At 34.4% G+C, this 18,807-nt stretch overlaps 1 protein-coding gene across 5 annotated transcripts in view; it reads left to right on the top strand.

The window, feature by feature from the left end:
• The first annotated feature begins 1,121 nt into the window (after positions 1 to 1,121).
• The window catches only part of LOC111059573 (aldehyde dehydrogenase, dimeric NADP-preferring), a 64,743-nt gene continuing 47,057 nt past the window's right edge, over positions 1,122 to 18,807 (top strand). For 2 of the 5 annotated variants that reach the window (XM_039421373.1, XM_039421371.1), the window contains exon 1: positions 1,122 to 1,637. In XM_039421373.1, the coding sequence (XP_039277307.1) occupies positions 1,442 to 1,637 (196 nt within the window). In that variant the 5' untranslated portion in view covers positions 1,122 to 1,441. The remainder of the gene's footprint in view (positions 1,638 to 18,807) is intronic. The other 3 variants (XM_039421375.1, XM_039421372.1, XM_039421374.1) reach the window with 3 other exon arrangements.

Raw genomic sequence — 18,807 nt, 5'->3', positions numbered from 1 at the left:
GACATTGATTAATACGATAGTTAACATTGTACTATCAGAGTAGTTATTCTATGCAAGAATGGTGAGTGAAGTGGTCAGTCACAGTAACCGGCAAAAAATGTTCTCATGAATGTGGGAATTTTCCGACAAACTTCATTCATTCCTAATTTGATGGAAACTTGCAATTAATAAAATAATACATGATTATCTTGATACTGTACATTCGGTATGGAAAACTCTGAATATACAGACTGTTATTATCATAGTTTTGAGCCCATTTGAGATTCTTATTCAAAGAATACTGGAGACCTACTCCGCTGATAATTCGAAAAGTTTTCATGTCAACTGCTCACTGCTGTTGCATCCAAGGTTTCATATAAAGTGAATAAATATTAAAAAATCAATAATCATTGGTATTTTGTATTGTGAACGAAAAATATGAATTCCTAAAACCAAGCTGATCTTTCCGTTGTATGGAGAGGCGTATTAGCACAACATTACACATACCCCATATATTTTACAATACAGCAATATTTCTACTGAATATTCAGTTCTGACTGGAATATTTCCTTCAACTTTCTTACCAATTTTTGAGATTTTTATTTCATTACTCTCTCCAACGGAAAAATACGGGTATCGTGTTCTGCAAGAACTAAATTCGCATTTACCCAGCATTATTATTACATTAGCGATATTATTAAGAGTTTACTATATTTTGATTTGCTCTTTCATTCACCTGAATGTTCCTACGCAAATTATAATAATTATTCTCAGCTATTGATTCTTCCAACCCAATCCAGTTGAAATTCATGAGTTAATCAGTAAACTGTAATAAAATTAAAACAAACGTAATCGGCTCAGCATTTAATGTAGTTGTATTATAAGTATTAGTGTTCAGTGAATTTTGGAGATTATATGCAACCTGTTGATAATACTTATTGAAAAAGTTACAAATGTCTATACTATCATCCATATAATTTCCATGTTCATCGATTATCCTAGGGACATTAGTAACTGTATCTTTTTGGCTCTCCTATTTCTATTAATTACCTCCCAAACAGCAGAGTTAAAATTGGTACTAGTTGTTAATATTTCAGCTGTTTTCTTACACTTAGCTTTCCTCACTTCTTTTGCATCTAGTCAGTTTAGTTTACAGTTTAAGTTTAAGTTTACAGTTTCGACAAGACGACAGACTTAACAGTTTAAGTCAAAGTTCAAGTAGGGAGCCCGCGCCACCTAAGAGTTGCTAAGGAGAGCTTGTCGTGTATGTGTGAGAGTGAGTGAAGGAAGAGAGTTTGCGCGAGCTATTTCAGCAGTCGGCCAAGTTTGTTTATGTGGAAGCGCAACTTGGAGACCGGTGCCTTCGAGTGCCTAGCCACCTCACCAGTCGGAGTTCCGACGCTGTCTTATCGCTATCACTGCTGAGCTGAATTCAGGTTCAGTTGACCGCGGACCACGCATAATGGTGGACGGTGTTCATGTGACTTCCGAACGCGACAACGTGAATCAGGCAGTCGACGACGAGGCGTGTCTGGAGGTCGTGGTGCATCCGACCCCTCCCTCCATCACTTCCGACCAGCCTCTCAGCCAGGTGATTGTCGTTCAGCCGGTCATCGGTCATCACAACAATAATAACAACAACGCATCACCGCAAACCGGCAAGTCTTCAACTTTGACTTCTTCACTTTTTCTCAAAACTCATATTTTTTATTCCGATTTTTATTAGAATTGATAACAAATTTCTATAACATAGGCCTACGCTGATGGCTACAATCAAATACAGCAATATAAATATCTCTTTGAAAAAGTAATTGTATACAATAATAGAACTAGTAGTGTACTTCGGATGCAGGAGAAAAAGCTAAAGAACTATTTTGGATAAGGCAATTATAAGGTGGATTCCCACATATTTATACCAGTGGAAGTGTTTATTACAGTGAGAAAATATCATACCCATAAGTTCTAATGGAACTATAGACTATTCGTAGTCACTCGGTTGGACTGAGTGGGAATATATTCTCATTAGAACTCATTTGAATTTATATTCACTGCACCGGTCACTGTCTCTGATACTGATATGTGATAAACCACCTTTATCATTGCTCTGATCGTTGCTTTGATCATTTAATCCTTTAATCATAAATCATTGCTACTCAACAGTTTGGTTTATCTCCCACATACTGGCTATCAAATACTGAACTGGCAATAATTTTATGTATCTTGTGTGAGGAAATATGTGTCAAAGAACTATTGAGATGATCAAAATGCATGTTGTATTTGTAATAATTGCCAGGAAAATCAAGAAATAAGAAACCCAATTCCGTCAACATGTTGTCACAATATTATTCAAGGTTGTGACATGGTAATTTCTAGCATTCTTTATTACTCAGTATCGTAATCATCATTCTTCTCTTCATCATCACGGAATAATTATAATTGTTGGGATCTCACGAAACATTCAACCTGATTTCCCTAATATGTTAACATTTGATTTTCAACAGATCAAAAACGTTGTGGAATTAATATAAATGTTGTTTTGAATTGGATTGACTAAGCTGAGTTCACTTTTGCCTGGAGAGGAGAGATAATATTTTCAGCTTTCGCAGTTGATATTTAGAATCTTCGATGAAAAACAAACAAAACTTGTTTTCCCTTTCAATAAATGAGAGAGTATTTTCTGATTTCGCAGTCTGGTGTGGTACTGTATCTAGGAATCTATTATCGAATTCTGTGTTTGAAATTCAAAGCCACCATAAAGTGTTTCTAGAACTCGAAAAGTTCTCATCCTGAATCTTATTATATTAAAGCTGCAAAGACAAAAAACTCACAGCCAATACGGCTGATTGTCACGGAGAATTGATAATAATAATTGAACGTATATGAACTTGAAAAATAGAAATAACTCTCTCCAGTTCCAATTATTTGCTGGGGAGACGTGTGTATGGGTTTGATGGGAAAAGTGGAAAAGTATCAGCAGGAAGACGTGAGCAGAAATTTTTACCACGTTGAAGTCCATCCACATCATGTGAGCAGAACGTCTATGATATTGTCTTCCTTTCCAAGCATTCATTGGTTGTATGTCTCATGGAATTCACTGATCAATTATTAATTTGAGACTAGGAACTTGATTTTCAATTAAAATTCCATCCAAGGAAAAAAGGGAAAATCTGAGCATCTGAAAACTGAAAGTTTATCTTCTGGAGCAATTCTTTGTATTCCTTATCGACCTCACCTTGGATAAAATGGATTTCCGGAGTACTGAGTGTTACAGTGAAGCTATTTGTTATTCCTGAATTCAAAGTTCAGATGAGTCTTTAGACATCAAAATATTTTTCAAGTTTCCAATATGGTATTCCTATTATTTGGTTGCACCTCATCAATGACTTCCTGTCCTATAAGACATGCAGTGCCATTTATTAATAATTCAATATCTTCAATAATTGTCTTCAGCTGATTTATTCACTGTCACATGATGCATGGAGAGCGTATTATCGTGGTACGGTTTTATGTAAAGAGGCTTATTATCTAGATAGATGAATAAAACTCCATGGAACAAGCTTTCATATAATGAAAGCTTCGTCTTGATTGAATGTTTTGTTCACATTATCGAAATCGATAGTAGCCTGGAGTATAGATTAGAACAATTCTACATGAAATAAAACATAGAGAAAACGAATAAGTGAATTACATGAGAATTTTTATATGCGCTACAAATAAACGCCTCTTCTATGATAGCCTAATAATGCAGACTAGTATTATCAGAGTTTTGGAACTTGACTGCCATAACAGGAGTTAGGAACGAGAGCAATCGGTAACTTGAAAAAAAATTCGGGTTTCTAAAGTCAAAAATCGAAAACATAAATCTCCCTTTTAATCATCACCTCCCATCGTAATTTTATAATGAAATAACGATTATCTACGATGATTTTCAAAACTAGAGTTTTCCAATGTGATAAAAAACTATTCAATACAAATAGGCTATTATTATAGTACTAGTAAAACGAACTGGAAATTGTTAACCACTGTTTATCTGTGATTTTATCTGGCATTTTTACTGAGTCACAAACTCTATTCCTCTACAATATTCTATCTATGGATCTCCTTTTTTTAGTAGTGCGCCGCACCTGAATGGTTTTTAGAAAAAAACTAGCTTTCAAATAAAACACAGCATCATCTGGACTAATGGATTGTTATTTTCTTCTGTTCATCCTTAATTAGTCATTTTTGAAAAGACATAACAGTAATAACAATCATGATATATTGTTGAATTTCACTAATGTAGCTCGAGCTTCATGAGCCTAATGGATTTTTTCCAGGAATTCTCGAATACATTCAATCTTAATTTTGGATATTCAAGATATCGTTCAAAACAATGACTAGAATGCAGTTCAAGCATAGACTAGAATGAATTATTTTCGAAGGAAATATATTTTGATGTAGAGTAAAATAAAGTGATATAGCTAGTACGGTAGCTGTCTCGTTTGAATCACGGTATTGTAGAATTGAGTTATTTTGGATCATGAGTGGCCGGGTGAGTTCATTCAAATCCTTGATCATTTGATTCACCTGCTTCTGTGTTTCATTTATTTCCCTCATATTCCCCACAAAAATATTTTCTCTACTTTGCGCAGTCATATTTCTCTATGCGGCCTGGTAGAAGACTGTTCTAGATCTGATACTAGCAAAACTAGCAATACTCGTAATTAATCTTGTTACATAAGTGTTGCAACAGAATTTATGCGACTATTTGAATGAATTTATCATATATCTGTTTCGTGTCTGTATCAGGCTTGAAGAGGCCAATGACTTCTCCAGCTTTACACAATTTTCGAAATAGTTGAGTTGAACCGGTCCAGTCAGCCAGTTCTTCATCTGAAACAAAATTAAAATTTTCTCCTCTACAACAATATAAGTAGGCTACTGCTTTTTGCAAGAAGCTAAGTAGACTTATCAACTCTGTTGATTTGACGGCTTATCTTCACGTCAGCTTGCGTACAAAGTAGTTGTGTTTTTATGAGTAGCCTAGGACCATACCTAGGACCATACTTACATACTTGAGTGAAAGATTCGATAAGGTTGTTGAGACTCTTCAGAATTTCAAAAGTTGTTGAAATTCTTCAGAATCCCATTGAATCCAAGTTATCATTAAAACTCAAATCCCAATTCAAACACTTTTGAATGAACATGATTAAAATAATGACCTAGTTATTCCATATTATTAAGCTACCTAAGGTTTTTCAAAGTTAAAGTGACTAAGATTGTAGACCACACTTCTTGAAATAATTTTGTGTTTTCCGATTATGATCAATAGTCGTTGAAAAGATACTTCGATAAGCACTGCTAGTCTTTCAAAAGACTCGTGAGGGGCACTTTAGTATTCCGAAAACCGATATTCTTTTACAGTATGATATTCATTTTCCGAGTAGTTTCTTTTTCAGTTTCTCTACTCTAGAACAGTATAATTTCAACGCGAGAGTTAAAAGTTTAATTTTATTGATAATTCTTTATTCAGCAGGTTTTTGATTTCAGTTGTCGATTAGTTCTTCAGTGACATTCAGCTAAAATAAATCGGATGAAATCAAGCTTGCCTTGAAAAAGACCGTTCAGGACAGCTTTTATATGGTCAGTGGTATCCAAACTTTCCATAGAGCTCGATGTCTCTCGATTTTTTTTCAGCGAGGTCTCTTGAAAAATATTCTCGTTAGGAATGTTTACACAGTTGCTTTTTTCATAAAAAGAGTGCGAGGCATTCAATTTAGTTGATTACAACTACTACGTTACAAAAATATTTATCTCCGACGATCAATACTCCTTTTATTTCTTGATCAGTTGAAAGATATATCGAGCTCGAGCTTCTATACTCCACTTTTTGGTTAGTCATGATAACTTCTTGATGTGATTTTAATTTCAATATGAATTATCTGTAACACGTGAGTTATCATAATTATTTGTGAGCCTTCTGGTACTGGTTTAAAATAATTAGTTCCTAGAAATTATGGAACAGTTCCATTTACTTCAAGGAAAACACCTTGAAATGTTGACTTGAACTTATAAATGATATTCTAATTCCATACGATAACACTACTTATTAATTATTGCTCATTTCTTCCAAGCTACTGATCTACAACTGTAACTAGTCTAATTTGAGAAAGTGATATATATATATATATAGCAGAAAACACTTTAAAGTTTTGTAATATAAATATAAACAGGATACACATGACACGGATAGATTAAAAACACTTAAAAACTTACATTTAAACGAGAATTTTCGGGGGCTGGGCCCCCTTTGTCAATCAACCAGGAAGTGAAGCGGTGCAGATTTGAACATTCTAACGGTCGTGACTACAGAGACGGGGTAGAGATGTTGTGTAGACCATAGAGCACAGACGAACGGAGGCGCACTGATTGAAGGAGCATAATGGGATTAGTTGGTGGGTCATTTGAAGCGGGAGATTTCAAATTTGAGTGGGTTATGGATAAGGAAAGGTGTAGATTATGAATTGATAGAAAAGAGGAGATTTAAAATTAGAAATCCGGAATGAAGTAGAATAAAATTAGAAAATGAAATTATAGAATTGAATTGGATTTAAATTTATTTTTATTTTCATTGAAAATTCATTATATATTTGATAGCTGTGAAATTTCTTATATATGATGAAATTTATTTCAATTTAATTGGACAGTTGGTGTAGAGTTGATAGTTATGATACTATTGCTGTCTGTTAAGACCAGGACTGGAAGCAGCTCCAAGCACCCAAATAGGAGCCAATTCTTTCGTCTTGACATCTATGGAGGGGGCTGTGGGAGGGAGAGTGGCAAGGACTTTGACTTTGAAGCATTGATCAAAGTTCTTGTTGTGCTCAGAGCCATGGGTGGGGATTGGTAGGGAAGTATTATTTTTAAAGGAAGCCCTGTGATTTTTGATCCGGAGGTTTAGGGCAGTGGTGGTTTCACCTATGTAGAAGGCAGGAGAGAAGTTGCAGGAAAGGAGGTAGATGTACTTTTTGGGAATGCAATTACTGGATTGATGGATTTGATGGGTGTAGTTGGTGATAGGACTGGTGAAGGAAATGGAAGGATCAGTGATAGGGCAGGTTTTACAGCGGTGACGGGGAAGGTGGTTGAAGGGGTGGAGGGTGTGGAACGTGAGGAGAGGAAATGCTCAAGGGATATTAAGCCTTCAGAATGGGGGATGGTTGTGTATAGGGAGGCCACATCAATGGTAACAAGGAGGAGTTGTTGATCAGTTGGAAGGGTTGTGTTCCTCAGAATATCTATGAAGTGGAAGGAGTCTTTGAGATGAGAGGGTAGGGAGGCAACAATGGGTTGGAGGTGGAAATCAACAAGGGCAGAGATTCGTTCTGTTGGGCTATTTATGCTTGAAACAATTGGACGACCAGGATTACCTTCTTTATGGATTTTTGGAAGAAGATAGAAGTGTGGTGTGTTGGGAGTGTCTGGCGAAAGGATGTTGATGTCTGAATCCGAGAGGCCTTCAGATGGACCGTATTGCATCAGAAACTTGAAGACTTTCTTTTGGATTCGTGGAGTAGGGTCAGAAGGCAAGAGTTGATACTGTTCGGGATTGGTGAGTGGCCGGTTGGCTTCTTTGATGTAATCAGTGGTGTTCAGTAAGACTATGGTTGAGCTTTTGTCAGCTTTGGTGATAAAAATACTAGGGTCAGAGCGAAGGTCTTTGATGGATTTGAACTCTTGGGGTGTGAGGTTGGGGGCTCGAGTGAGGGATTTAATGAATTTTCTAGAGCTGACTTTGTTGAGGAGTAAATTGCAGAAGATTTCAACAAGGTGGTTGGCTGGGAGAGACTTGGGTTCACGATTGGATTTTGCCACTCTCCCTCCCACAGCCCCCTCCATAGATGTCAAGACGAAAGAATTGGCTTTTATTTGGGTGCTTGGAGCTGCTTCCAGTCCTGGTCTTAACAGACAGCAATAGTACCAAATAGTATTGAATGTAAGTTTTTAAGTGTTTTTAATCTATCCTTGTCCATAAGGACCATATATATATATATATATATATATATATATATATATATATAATATATATATATATATATATATATGGCCTGATCCACAATCTCAGATATCAGATGATAAAATGTATCGATTGACAAGCTCATACATAGTCTTATATCAATCACATATTAAAAGCAGCATTGAACATAAATTATCACCCCAGAAAGATGCGCTCCAAAAATTTGTTGTTCAAATTTCCACTGCTCCTTTGAAGAAAAAGTTTCAAGGCTTCAAATCTGGAACAATTACAGACTCAATGAATTCTAAAGACTTGTTACAATAGTTGAGTATACGGTATTACTTTGCAGTATTCAAAACATAAATGAATAGTGGAGAATAGAATATTCATGAAACTGCTCTTTCAGAGTCATTCCACTAGAAAGTTAGTGAGACGATTTGAATAATGATATTCTAAGAGCTGATTTCTGTTTGTTTTTACTCCAATGATAGGCTATTCACCCTGATTCCCATAGGAAAGGATTCTAGTTCATACAAATTCTTATATGAATGTATAAATATATTTAAATAGAGAAAAAATGGATTTTGAAGACTTTCTGGTAAACAAATCATATTTAATACCATAAGTAGAAAGCAATATGGAAATTGGTAGACCATACATAGACTAAAATCTATCAAAGAATCACAAGATATAATTTCAATGTAATTGCATTCCAAATAAGTAAAGTTTCATCATTGGAACTCAAATGTTTACTGAAATCAGATTGGAAGATTCGAATAGTTTGATGAAAATCAAATTTCTGCCCCTATTGTGAACTTATCATTGTCCAATTATATTATTTGAAATCTCTCCCAACCTTTTTAAAATCTCTTCCCTCATTCAAAGTGCTTCCCTAATTCAGTGTTTAAATGTGATTCATCAATCAATATAATTTCTGGTCAACTTGATTATACAAGTTGAAACTATATCGTCAGCTCCGGGCCGGTATTAATATTATTATTAACAACTCAATTCGAAATGTTCAATGATTGAATGTAAAATAATTTGATTACATAATCATCTCTAGCACTCATGTCATTATCAAGTAGGGGTGACATTATCTATCAGTCTCTTTAGAAATTGAGGAATCAATTTCAAATGGTCATCAGTCGTTAATTTGATTAAATACGTGATAAACCAGAAGCCATTGAATTGTATATCTGATTTGATGATGATCATTTAAGTGAGGCATCATGACAAAGACATTAGGTATACAAAAGATGGACTGAATGACAAACAATAACTTCTCAAGTGCAGTAGGCTAAATCAGAACTGACTCATGATAGTCAACCGGCTTTTTCATTAGTGATAGGGATATCATTTATTTGAAAACTATTGACAAAGTGATGGGAGACAGAGACATTTGTATTGAGGAACGACATCTGGTGAATAGTTCAACGTTTCTTCGATTGCGATGGTAGCCTTTAAGGTCAAGCAGGAAAATCATGCGATTTGAATATTCATATAGATTGGCTCGGTAAACCTCCAACGTTTTCCTCATCAAACTCACACTGCGAAAAGAATTTAAAAATAGAATATCCTCTTTGAAAGTCGATTACAAAAGTAGTATTTTTTAAGAATATTAGCTTGTCAATGAAAATGTCACAGTTTAATATTCAGCCAAGAAATTGATTACTCATTATATTGACATTGATTGCTCATTCTATTTGTCATTTGGTCATTTTGGATATCCATAATTGTTCTCTTTATTCATCATTTCATCAACTTATCAATAATTCTTCACTTCACTTTCCCCTTCATTTGCAGGAAAGTTTTTAAACGATAAATTATGGCTCACGAATAAAATTTTTGTATTTTCATAGAAGCACGAGGAATAGATTTAACAAAAATCTGGACATTGGAATGTTCCATGAAGGATGTAGCAAAAGAAGAGTAACTTTCCATATTTATTCTAACTGGTCAACGGTACAGAGATTACGTTGCTCCTTAGTACATTGATCCATTCTGCTTTGTGACAACGGGAGCTATAGTTATGAGCCGCAAGCTGTTTATTACATTCAAAAGTCAAGAAAGCTTGAATCATATTGCACAGAAACTTACAAAACGTGATTCATACCAATACTCTATACTGGAAAAACTGGTGTACCGTACAAGTAGTATATTAGGCTTCCTCTTCTATGATTACTAACTCTAGCATTGGAAATAGCCTACATTCTGTATGTATGCAATATACAACAACATGAATTCAAAATACTTGTTCCAATAACTTTTGAATTGTTTGAAAATCTTGTTTCACATAAAAATTAATTAGTAAACTAAAGAATATTTCAGGGAAGTGATTGTTAATTTATTCTGCTAAAAGTCTAGTTGTTCCTTACTTCTTATGTTATTTTTGCTATTCTCTCCTCTAATTAATTTCAAATGATAAATTGGAAAAAATGTGAACTCTGAGGTCAATTTTATTCTCTTAAAATACAAAATGAACAAGAACAGGGAAGTGTAGGAAATTTGCCAAATACAATGACATTCTTGGGTATTTGAAAGCAATTTACTTGAACCCTCCTCATGAATTTTTATAACGATTTTTTCATTAGGTCGTAGAACGACATTAGGCCTACTGTAAATAATATTTATAATTAGTCTACTGAGGGATTCTCTTCAATCACTTCAGACTTCACAACATGTGGTGAAACAAACATCAAACCATATTCTTTACTACAATATTTATGAGATTTATTGATTGTCATAGAATTGTTATGATGTCGTTTTAATCTTGGAATAAATCGATGAATAAAAAACCCTGATGTAAAAATCGAAAGAAGCCGTAGAAGCTGTTGAAGAGGAACGAAGATTTAGGATTTAGTAGTATTTGAACAATAATTATCGTATTGAAAGAACGTGTCTGTAGAGAGTTTTTGCTGTGTTTGAATACAGTGATGGTTAAGACCCAATGACATCAGGATACGTAATTCATCAACTTAGCTCATGAAGGTCCTATCAGCGTAGGCCTACTTGATGTTCACTTAAAGATTAAGATGATTTTTCAATTATTTGTATTTGCTCAACCTTGACTCGTTCGTGCAAAAACAGCGGTTATTTGTCCAACCTTGAAACTGAATAGTAGGTAATAAACGATTCTTTTGCTACATCATTCACAACCCGATGGTAAACCATACTTCAATTTTAATGTAAGTTAACTCGGAATTCAAAATTCAAATTCAAATTCATTTTATTTTTAGAAAATACATTTTACATTATATCTCCCTGAAAATTACTCCCTTAATATGAAACAAGTTCGTGTTTAGAGGAGGAGTCAATACAACAATCGGTACAATTCAAAAAAGGAGAAGTTAACTTTCTGCTGCTGTAGTTTACAAGCATAAGCTATTCAAACATATTTACATACTCTAATACTTACACATAAAATAATTGGAAGAAATTTAATCCCAGATTCTTATACAATAATGATAGAAATAGATTCAATAAAGAAAAACTGATTGATTCCTTTTTTGTGATAGCTCTCATAGTTCATAGTACATAGGAAACATTCATAGTTCTCATAGTTCACATAGGAAACATTACCGATGTACTCATTTACACATTAGAGAACAATAATCTCTACAGTATCATAATTATTAACATGAATGGAAGAATAACAATAATTTCTTATGAAATATGAGTCTATATTCTTATTTAGGATCAATTAATACTAAACTGCATTCAAAATCAATGCCAATTCTGAGTTAGTATCAGTAGAAAAAAGGAATTTTTCAAGCTCTAACTTGAAGCATTTCTGATTGATTATATCAATCTCTTAATTCTAGCGGTAATTGATTGAATAATCTTTAGGCCAGATAATAGAAATGTCTCTGCCCTGTGGTCGTTTCCCTTCTTGTTTCCTCTACCATTCCTGACACCATCCTTCTAGTTTCATGTGCATGAGGCAACATTATTTTTCTACACATTAATAGAATCGACCCCTTCATGTACAGCTTTTTCATGCTCAACACCCTTGCTTCGACAAATAGTTCCTCTGACGAATAATAAATGGATCCTTTTTCAGCATTACTCTTAGAACTGTTCTATGCGCCCTATTAAGTGGTTCAACAGTTGTAGGAAAGGGTTGCACCAACCCCATATATACACCTGTCGCATAGCTCCAATGAATAGAACACTAGGGATTTTCCCAATTCCATAGATTTTCCCGGTATAATGAAGCATCAAAAAAGCGTTGGTACCAGGGACCCGTTTCATAAAAATCATATAATATTCACCTAATATCGGGGGACCGAGCTTTGCTCTGGAGAGTAAAAGCATAGAAAATTTGTAACGAAAGATTGAATCTATAGTTTATATTTATTTATTCATTTTCTCAGTGGTACAATTATTTTTACAGTATGAGGAGGCACAACAGGCTTATGCCCAAAACTGTCCCTTTTCAAATTTATACTACAGTCCAAATCAAAATCTAGGTTAAGCTACTATCACTCATCAAAATAACAATTTTTTCACACTTCAAAAAACAAACACATCATTAATTACAAATAGATATGCTATGAATTCGATTTAGAATGATATACGATGTTTGCTACAATATTTGTTGATATACTATGTACTACTCTACACTAACAGCATCTAGTTACTATTTTGGACTTTCTGAAGTAAACATGTTTTCTAAAAAAAAGAGAAATAAACGAAAATAATTTTTCTTCTCGTGAGATCAGCTGAATGATCCCACACATGTACTCGTTCACTAACTCTCATTACGGTATCAACAAACGACATAACTTCCAGTTGTTTCTCCAATCCTATTAATGTTTTTAGCGAGTTATCCCAGGGTTGAGACATAGTGCAATCGAATTTTCATATCATAAACCTACTTTGTTCCAAATTTCGTGAGAATCGTTAAAGCCGTTTTCGAGATCCGGTCACATACAGATATATATGTATAAACATGGAACATATAAACATATAAACATCCAAACATATAAACAGGAATTGCTCGTTTAATAGTATAGGATGAACTTTAGCGGAACAGGTGAATCTGAATTTAAGCTAGTCGCATATTGAGACGCGACGTGATTCTGCTAGATGAGTTGATTAGAGATGATCATATATTTAATGCTCATACGTGGTAGCTTCGTTTTTATGTGAACATTACAATAATATGATCATATGATCATACTCGACATAACTCGTCTGGCAGACTCGATCCACGTCGTGTCGCGTCTCAATATGCGGCTAGCCTTACTATTGAAAATAGCTATATGGGCCCTGCCTATCTTTCAAATGCTATCTTGTGTTGTGGTAACATGAAATAACTTTACTAGTAACCCTTTGGGTTGAAGAACTCGCTCATGAACTGTTGTATTGATCTCTGAAATCCGCAAATGGTATACGGTGAGAACTATTAGGGAAACAGCTGAATATCTCTTTTACAAGTATGTATGACAGTAGGTTCCATGGGGATCCTATTACACTATTGGAAAAACTACTTTCTGTCGCTTCAAAACGTCTGCCATCTTGGATCCATCATATGGATCCAACTTCTGGTTTGATTGGTTTGATCCCAGCCTAATTCTTTCGAATGGAACGTGGTCATGTGATACATGATACATGATTTCGATACCGAGTTTTAGAAGAAAATTAATGGCGAAGCCCGCAAATCAATATCTCAAACCGTTTGAATGATCACAACATCAATAGTCTGTCCAAACTTCCATGAGCCGTGAAAGATTAAGCCGATCCTCTATCCACCACGCGCAGGCACACACGCCCGGCCTACCTGCGCCATTGATATACTATTAGTCCAGTCAAATGGTCGTTTTTCAGGAAACAGCCCCGAAATAATTTTTCTCGACGGTTCTATAATGTATTTTGGGGGGCTGAATTCGAATCTGAAGTTTTGCTGCTACGCCAGAGGGCGGCGGCTTCACCCCAAAAACCCCTAAACTTTCGGACGTTTTTTAATTTTTCCATTTAATCTCGAAAACTTCGAGTTTTTGGAGAAAAATCATCTTCACTACGAAATTAAAGATAATAAAATTTCCAATGAATTGAGTGGTCGCGCAGGATTCTACCATTTTTGGTTCCGGAGCTACGAATTTTCGAAAAAGTGGTATTTTTTAAGGGGTTTTAAAAATTATGCAAACCTACAACTTCTACCCTATACAACTTGGATATTTTTCTAGTATAGATAAAAAAAACACACATCACATGAAAGAACAATCTATTCTGAACAGGATTCCTTGGGAGTTTTCGAATTTAGTAGTGGGGGGAGGGCACACCCAAAAATAGAAAATCATGTCCTACAGCCAAAATACAAATTTTTCATTATAATTCCTTTTCAAGGCCTTCCTAACAAAAAAATACCAATTTCGGTTGAAATCATCTCACGAGGGTTATCTTCTCCTTCTCTTCTTCTCTTCTCCTTCTCCTTCTCTTCGGGAAATCACCCGTTAGAAACATTTAATTTCAGTATTTCCTAGTGGGGGGGGGGGGGTACGTCATAAGGATACGTCAAGGATCAAAACTTCAAACTTTTGACAGAATGATCAGATCTCCTCGTACTAGCTCATTCTTCTCTGCTCGTCTAGCCGATTCAAAATCATTTATCATATTTGATAAAAAATAAAAAGTTCTCGTTTAGTGTATTTTAGCCCATATTTAAATACACAGAATAATGGCCAATTTCTATATTCAATACTGTCTATCTCGGTGAACCGGAATGATAAAAAATGGTACTTGGTCTTGATTTGAAGAACAGAATCTCCTCTTTCATGTGAGGTAAATGCATTCTGTAAAAATATGATCGTGAAGTAAGATACGTTTGTTTTAAAGAATCAAGAAATTTCTCCTCATTTTCACCGTCCAGACAGTCTTTCGATAATAAACAGTCATGCAAGATGGATTTAAGGCAACGTAGCTTATAGAGCATGTAATTCTATTACATTTGAGACCAATCGCAAGTTCCTATCATGTATTTTATTCGTTTTAGGGACTCTTATTGAATAACAGTAAAATCGCAGAAAAAATGAGAAAACAAAAAGAGGAGAAAATTCTCTACAACCTTGACTACTTTTTGGATTTTTTATCTAAAGTGTTTCACAAGATACGCAACTTTGAATATGCGAGAAATTAGGGACTAAATATGTTAATCATTTTCACAGTCTCGAATATTCAAAGTTGTGTATCTTGTGAAACATTTTAGATAAAAAATCCAAAAAGTAGTCAAGGTTGTAGAGTTTTCTCCTCTTTTCGCTACCATAAATTGTTTTTTTCTGATTCCAATACCGTCAAAAGTTACAGCCAATTGAAAAAATGATTATTTTTATTTTCTCATTTTTTTCTGCGATTTTACTGTTATTCAAGAGTTAAAAAAATTGAAACCTGTAGAATCCTATACTATTCTCTATTTCAAGCGGCCAATTGGTCCGCCACAATCAAGATGCAGTAAGATATTCTGATAAATTAAAGATTTGAGCTACTGTACCTTATTGAATACCACAACATTATGTCCACTTGAACTGGAATTTGAATGTGTATACAAGTCATCTATATAATAAGAGTGAGTAGGGTTGTGTTTGTTCGTGTGTTCGTGTGTTCGTATGTTCGTTTGTTCGTTTGTTCGCATCAAAACATGTCAACTTGTGGATTGCATACCGGAAAAACGGGAATGATTTAGATCTTCAAATTTTCACCTGGAAGCCAAAATTTCAATTTTCCTTCTAGATTTTTCAGAATTAATGTTCAAATTCGTCTATGCTACCATATATGAAGTTCCATAGGCTACATTGTTGCAGCCCAAAGTGTATTTTTCTATGAGGAGGTTATAATACTGTTACAAGACTTTCACTTTCGAACGGCCGTGTAGCGCAATGGTAAAACGCTAGCTTACAGAGCGGTGGTTCCTCGGTTCAAATCCCGATACTTCCCAATTTTAATTGTTCTTAGTTTTTCCCTCGAAACGTATTATTATCAATTATTTTTTGAAGGAATTTGTTTTCATTACAATTGAACTTGGAATTTATCAAATAATTATTTTTACTGTAAAATTTTGCCACCAGTACAAATGAATTGGACTTGGACATAGTCTTCATGCTGTAGGCCTATCATTGAATTTCATAAGAGAAACATGAATAGATCACAATAAAATAAGTAATAATTTATATTCTTCAGTTATAATGTATTATCAGACACGAATTCCCAATGAAACGAGAATTTTAGGTATTTAGTTTGGAATTGGGAAAACAAAAGGCTGCCTGATTCAAATTGAGGAGGATCCTAATCGAACTAAAATTTATTCATGTATTGGAAAAATCAATATGATTCTGTGAGGTTTTCAAGTATTATGTATCTTCAGTTTTCTATGCTATAATGGAGGAAATAACTGGCTTATACACGTAAGGAATAGGGAATTATGTTTGACGCATCATCACGTCCGAAATATACTCAACTGATTAATTTGAAATTTTGCATACAGATTCTTAATTAACCGAGAATGGTTATTTATGTCTATTTTCAGTTCTTCAAGATTTCATGACGTCAAATTTTCAATTTGTCATGCTTCCAGTTGTTGTATAGAAGCAGCTGAACATTTCTTTTAAAAGGGACACTAGATGATAGGTATGATTGGGGATCCTATTAGAATATAAATAACTGATTTTCTGTGGCATCAAAACCTCACCGATTTCTCAAACCGTTCAAAAGTTATTCTCATTTAAAGATACTGATAAATTATCCATCTATCCATCATATTTACTATAATAATGGAAAGAGCTGGCTCATACACGTATGTGATGTAGGAAAATTATGTTTGACACATCATCACGTCTGAACTACTGGACTGATTGATTTGAAATTTTCCATAAAGATTCTCCATTAACCGAGGATGGTTATAGGCCTATTTTCAAATTTCGAATTTTTTATTACGTCAAGTTTTCATTTTGCAGTTTTAAAATAGATCCTTGCGAAGAACGGGTTACCTACTAGTATTGCATACAGCACTAAGTATTGAAGGCCAGAATGAAAAGTTTCAATTTCGTCTACACTAACGAGCTAAGGTAAAATGGAGTTAAATCGATTATCCGGATTATTTAAAATCTCATTTCTTCAAGTTCCATATAATACAAGACTTCATTAGAATCAGAATCTCAACTTGAAGAAACATTCGATGGATATTGCGATAATCGAATCTGTACTTAATGAAATTTGAATGATATTGGGCTAATATCTATAAAAATTATTATCTGATGAAGTTTTCATCTTGCTCAATGGTGAGAAACATACCAATTCATCGCTGTTATAACGCAAATATCTAAGTACTGTATTAGCCTACCAAGTAATTTGTTCGAGGTGTTATGACCGGGAAAGATTTTTTCTTCTTTCAAGTCAGTAGAAAAACGTTTATTGGAGAAAATTTCAATACTTTTATTTCAACTGAAGTTTCTTTAAATTGGAATGATATAATAGTGTTTCTTTTCTAAATTGATAACATACTTGTTATTAAAATCGTTTTTCAGAGTGCCCAGTAGCCAGGATTTTGTAATGGGGTGGGTTGACCAGAAAATTTTTGACTGTTGATCTTACCTAGTGACTTTGCCAACATTAATTTGATTTTGATGAGAGTGGGGTAGAGTTAAAGTGTGGAGACTTTGTATCAGAAGGGCTCTGAAATAATACCAAAAATAAACCTAAAATTGGCGGGTTTTTTTCAGCGTTTTCCAGCATTTTTCTACGTTCGCTCAACTTCTTTGAAAACTAAATTATCAGAAATTGCTCAAATATATTACAAAAGTTGAGCTAAGGTTTGAAAATGTTGTATTGGAAGGGGTTTGAAATATGACGTCAGATATATGCTCAAAATCGGCAGTTATTAGCGTTTTCTCACATTTTTCTGTGTTTCGTCAGTCTTTTCAAAAAATAATTGACAGGAAATGGTCATGTTCAGGTAAGGTACCGTAACAATGTTGTATTGAAATGATTGCGGATAAGGCCACTCATAAGCCAAAATGCGTTTTCCAGCGTTTTCAAGCTCAAATTGACAGGAAACGTTGAAATTTGGAATAAAAGAATAAATTTTATGTTTCAATATGACTTCGATGTTTAAATGTTCGCATTGAACATTGAACATTTATAATATTCTATAGAACTAAACATTTTATTATTCACGTTGATGCAAATTTCTACAAAAAACGAGAGTTTCCACAAGTAGGCGTGAATATATCCACAAATGATGTTAATCAAGCAATAACATACTACTTGCCATATTCAAGACAGGCCGACGCTCCTTGACACCGGCTATTCCGTCCAGACTGCAGCCAAACAAACTGTGCTGATAATATATATAGTGATTGTCAATGACCTACATAAACCAGTAGCTGAGCCGCCGAAGCACTATATATCTATATTATATAGACTTTACATTGTCTGTTACTTCAATATCAATATTGTACTCTTGTAGACTCATTGCAGCTCACCTGCGTAGATGGAATAGTCGAATTATCAAAGAAAATTGATGTTGATAGCAAAATTATTACAAGAGACACAGGGTCATATCACATGATTACCTATTATAGGTAGGCTACGGTACTCACTAGGAAAGCCCAATATTAGCTCATTATCAGGCAAGGTGAAGTTGATACAAAAAAAAACTGAGAAATGATGAAGTTCCTTTCAGATAAAACTTACACGATTCCCAGAATTTGAGATATTTTTGAATTCAAGTTGATAGTTGTTATCATATTAATGAGTTTTGTTGTCCATTCTGAATAATTATGTTTCATAGAAATAACGAGAAGATATCCCAGCGATATAGAAAAATCACCTCCACT

This window comes from Nilaparvata lugens, chromosome 2, assembly GCF_014356525.2.
Source record: "Nilaparvata lugens isolate BPH chromosome 2, ASM1435652v1, whole genome shotgun sequence".
Taxonomy (NCBI): domain Eukaryota; kingdom Metazoa; phylum Arthropoda; class Insecta; order Hemiptera; family Delphacidae; genus Nilaparvata; species Nilaparvata lugens.
This window is presented reverse-complemented; position numbering and strand designations above follow the sequence as displayed.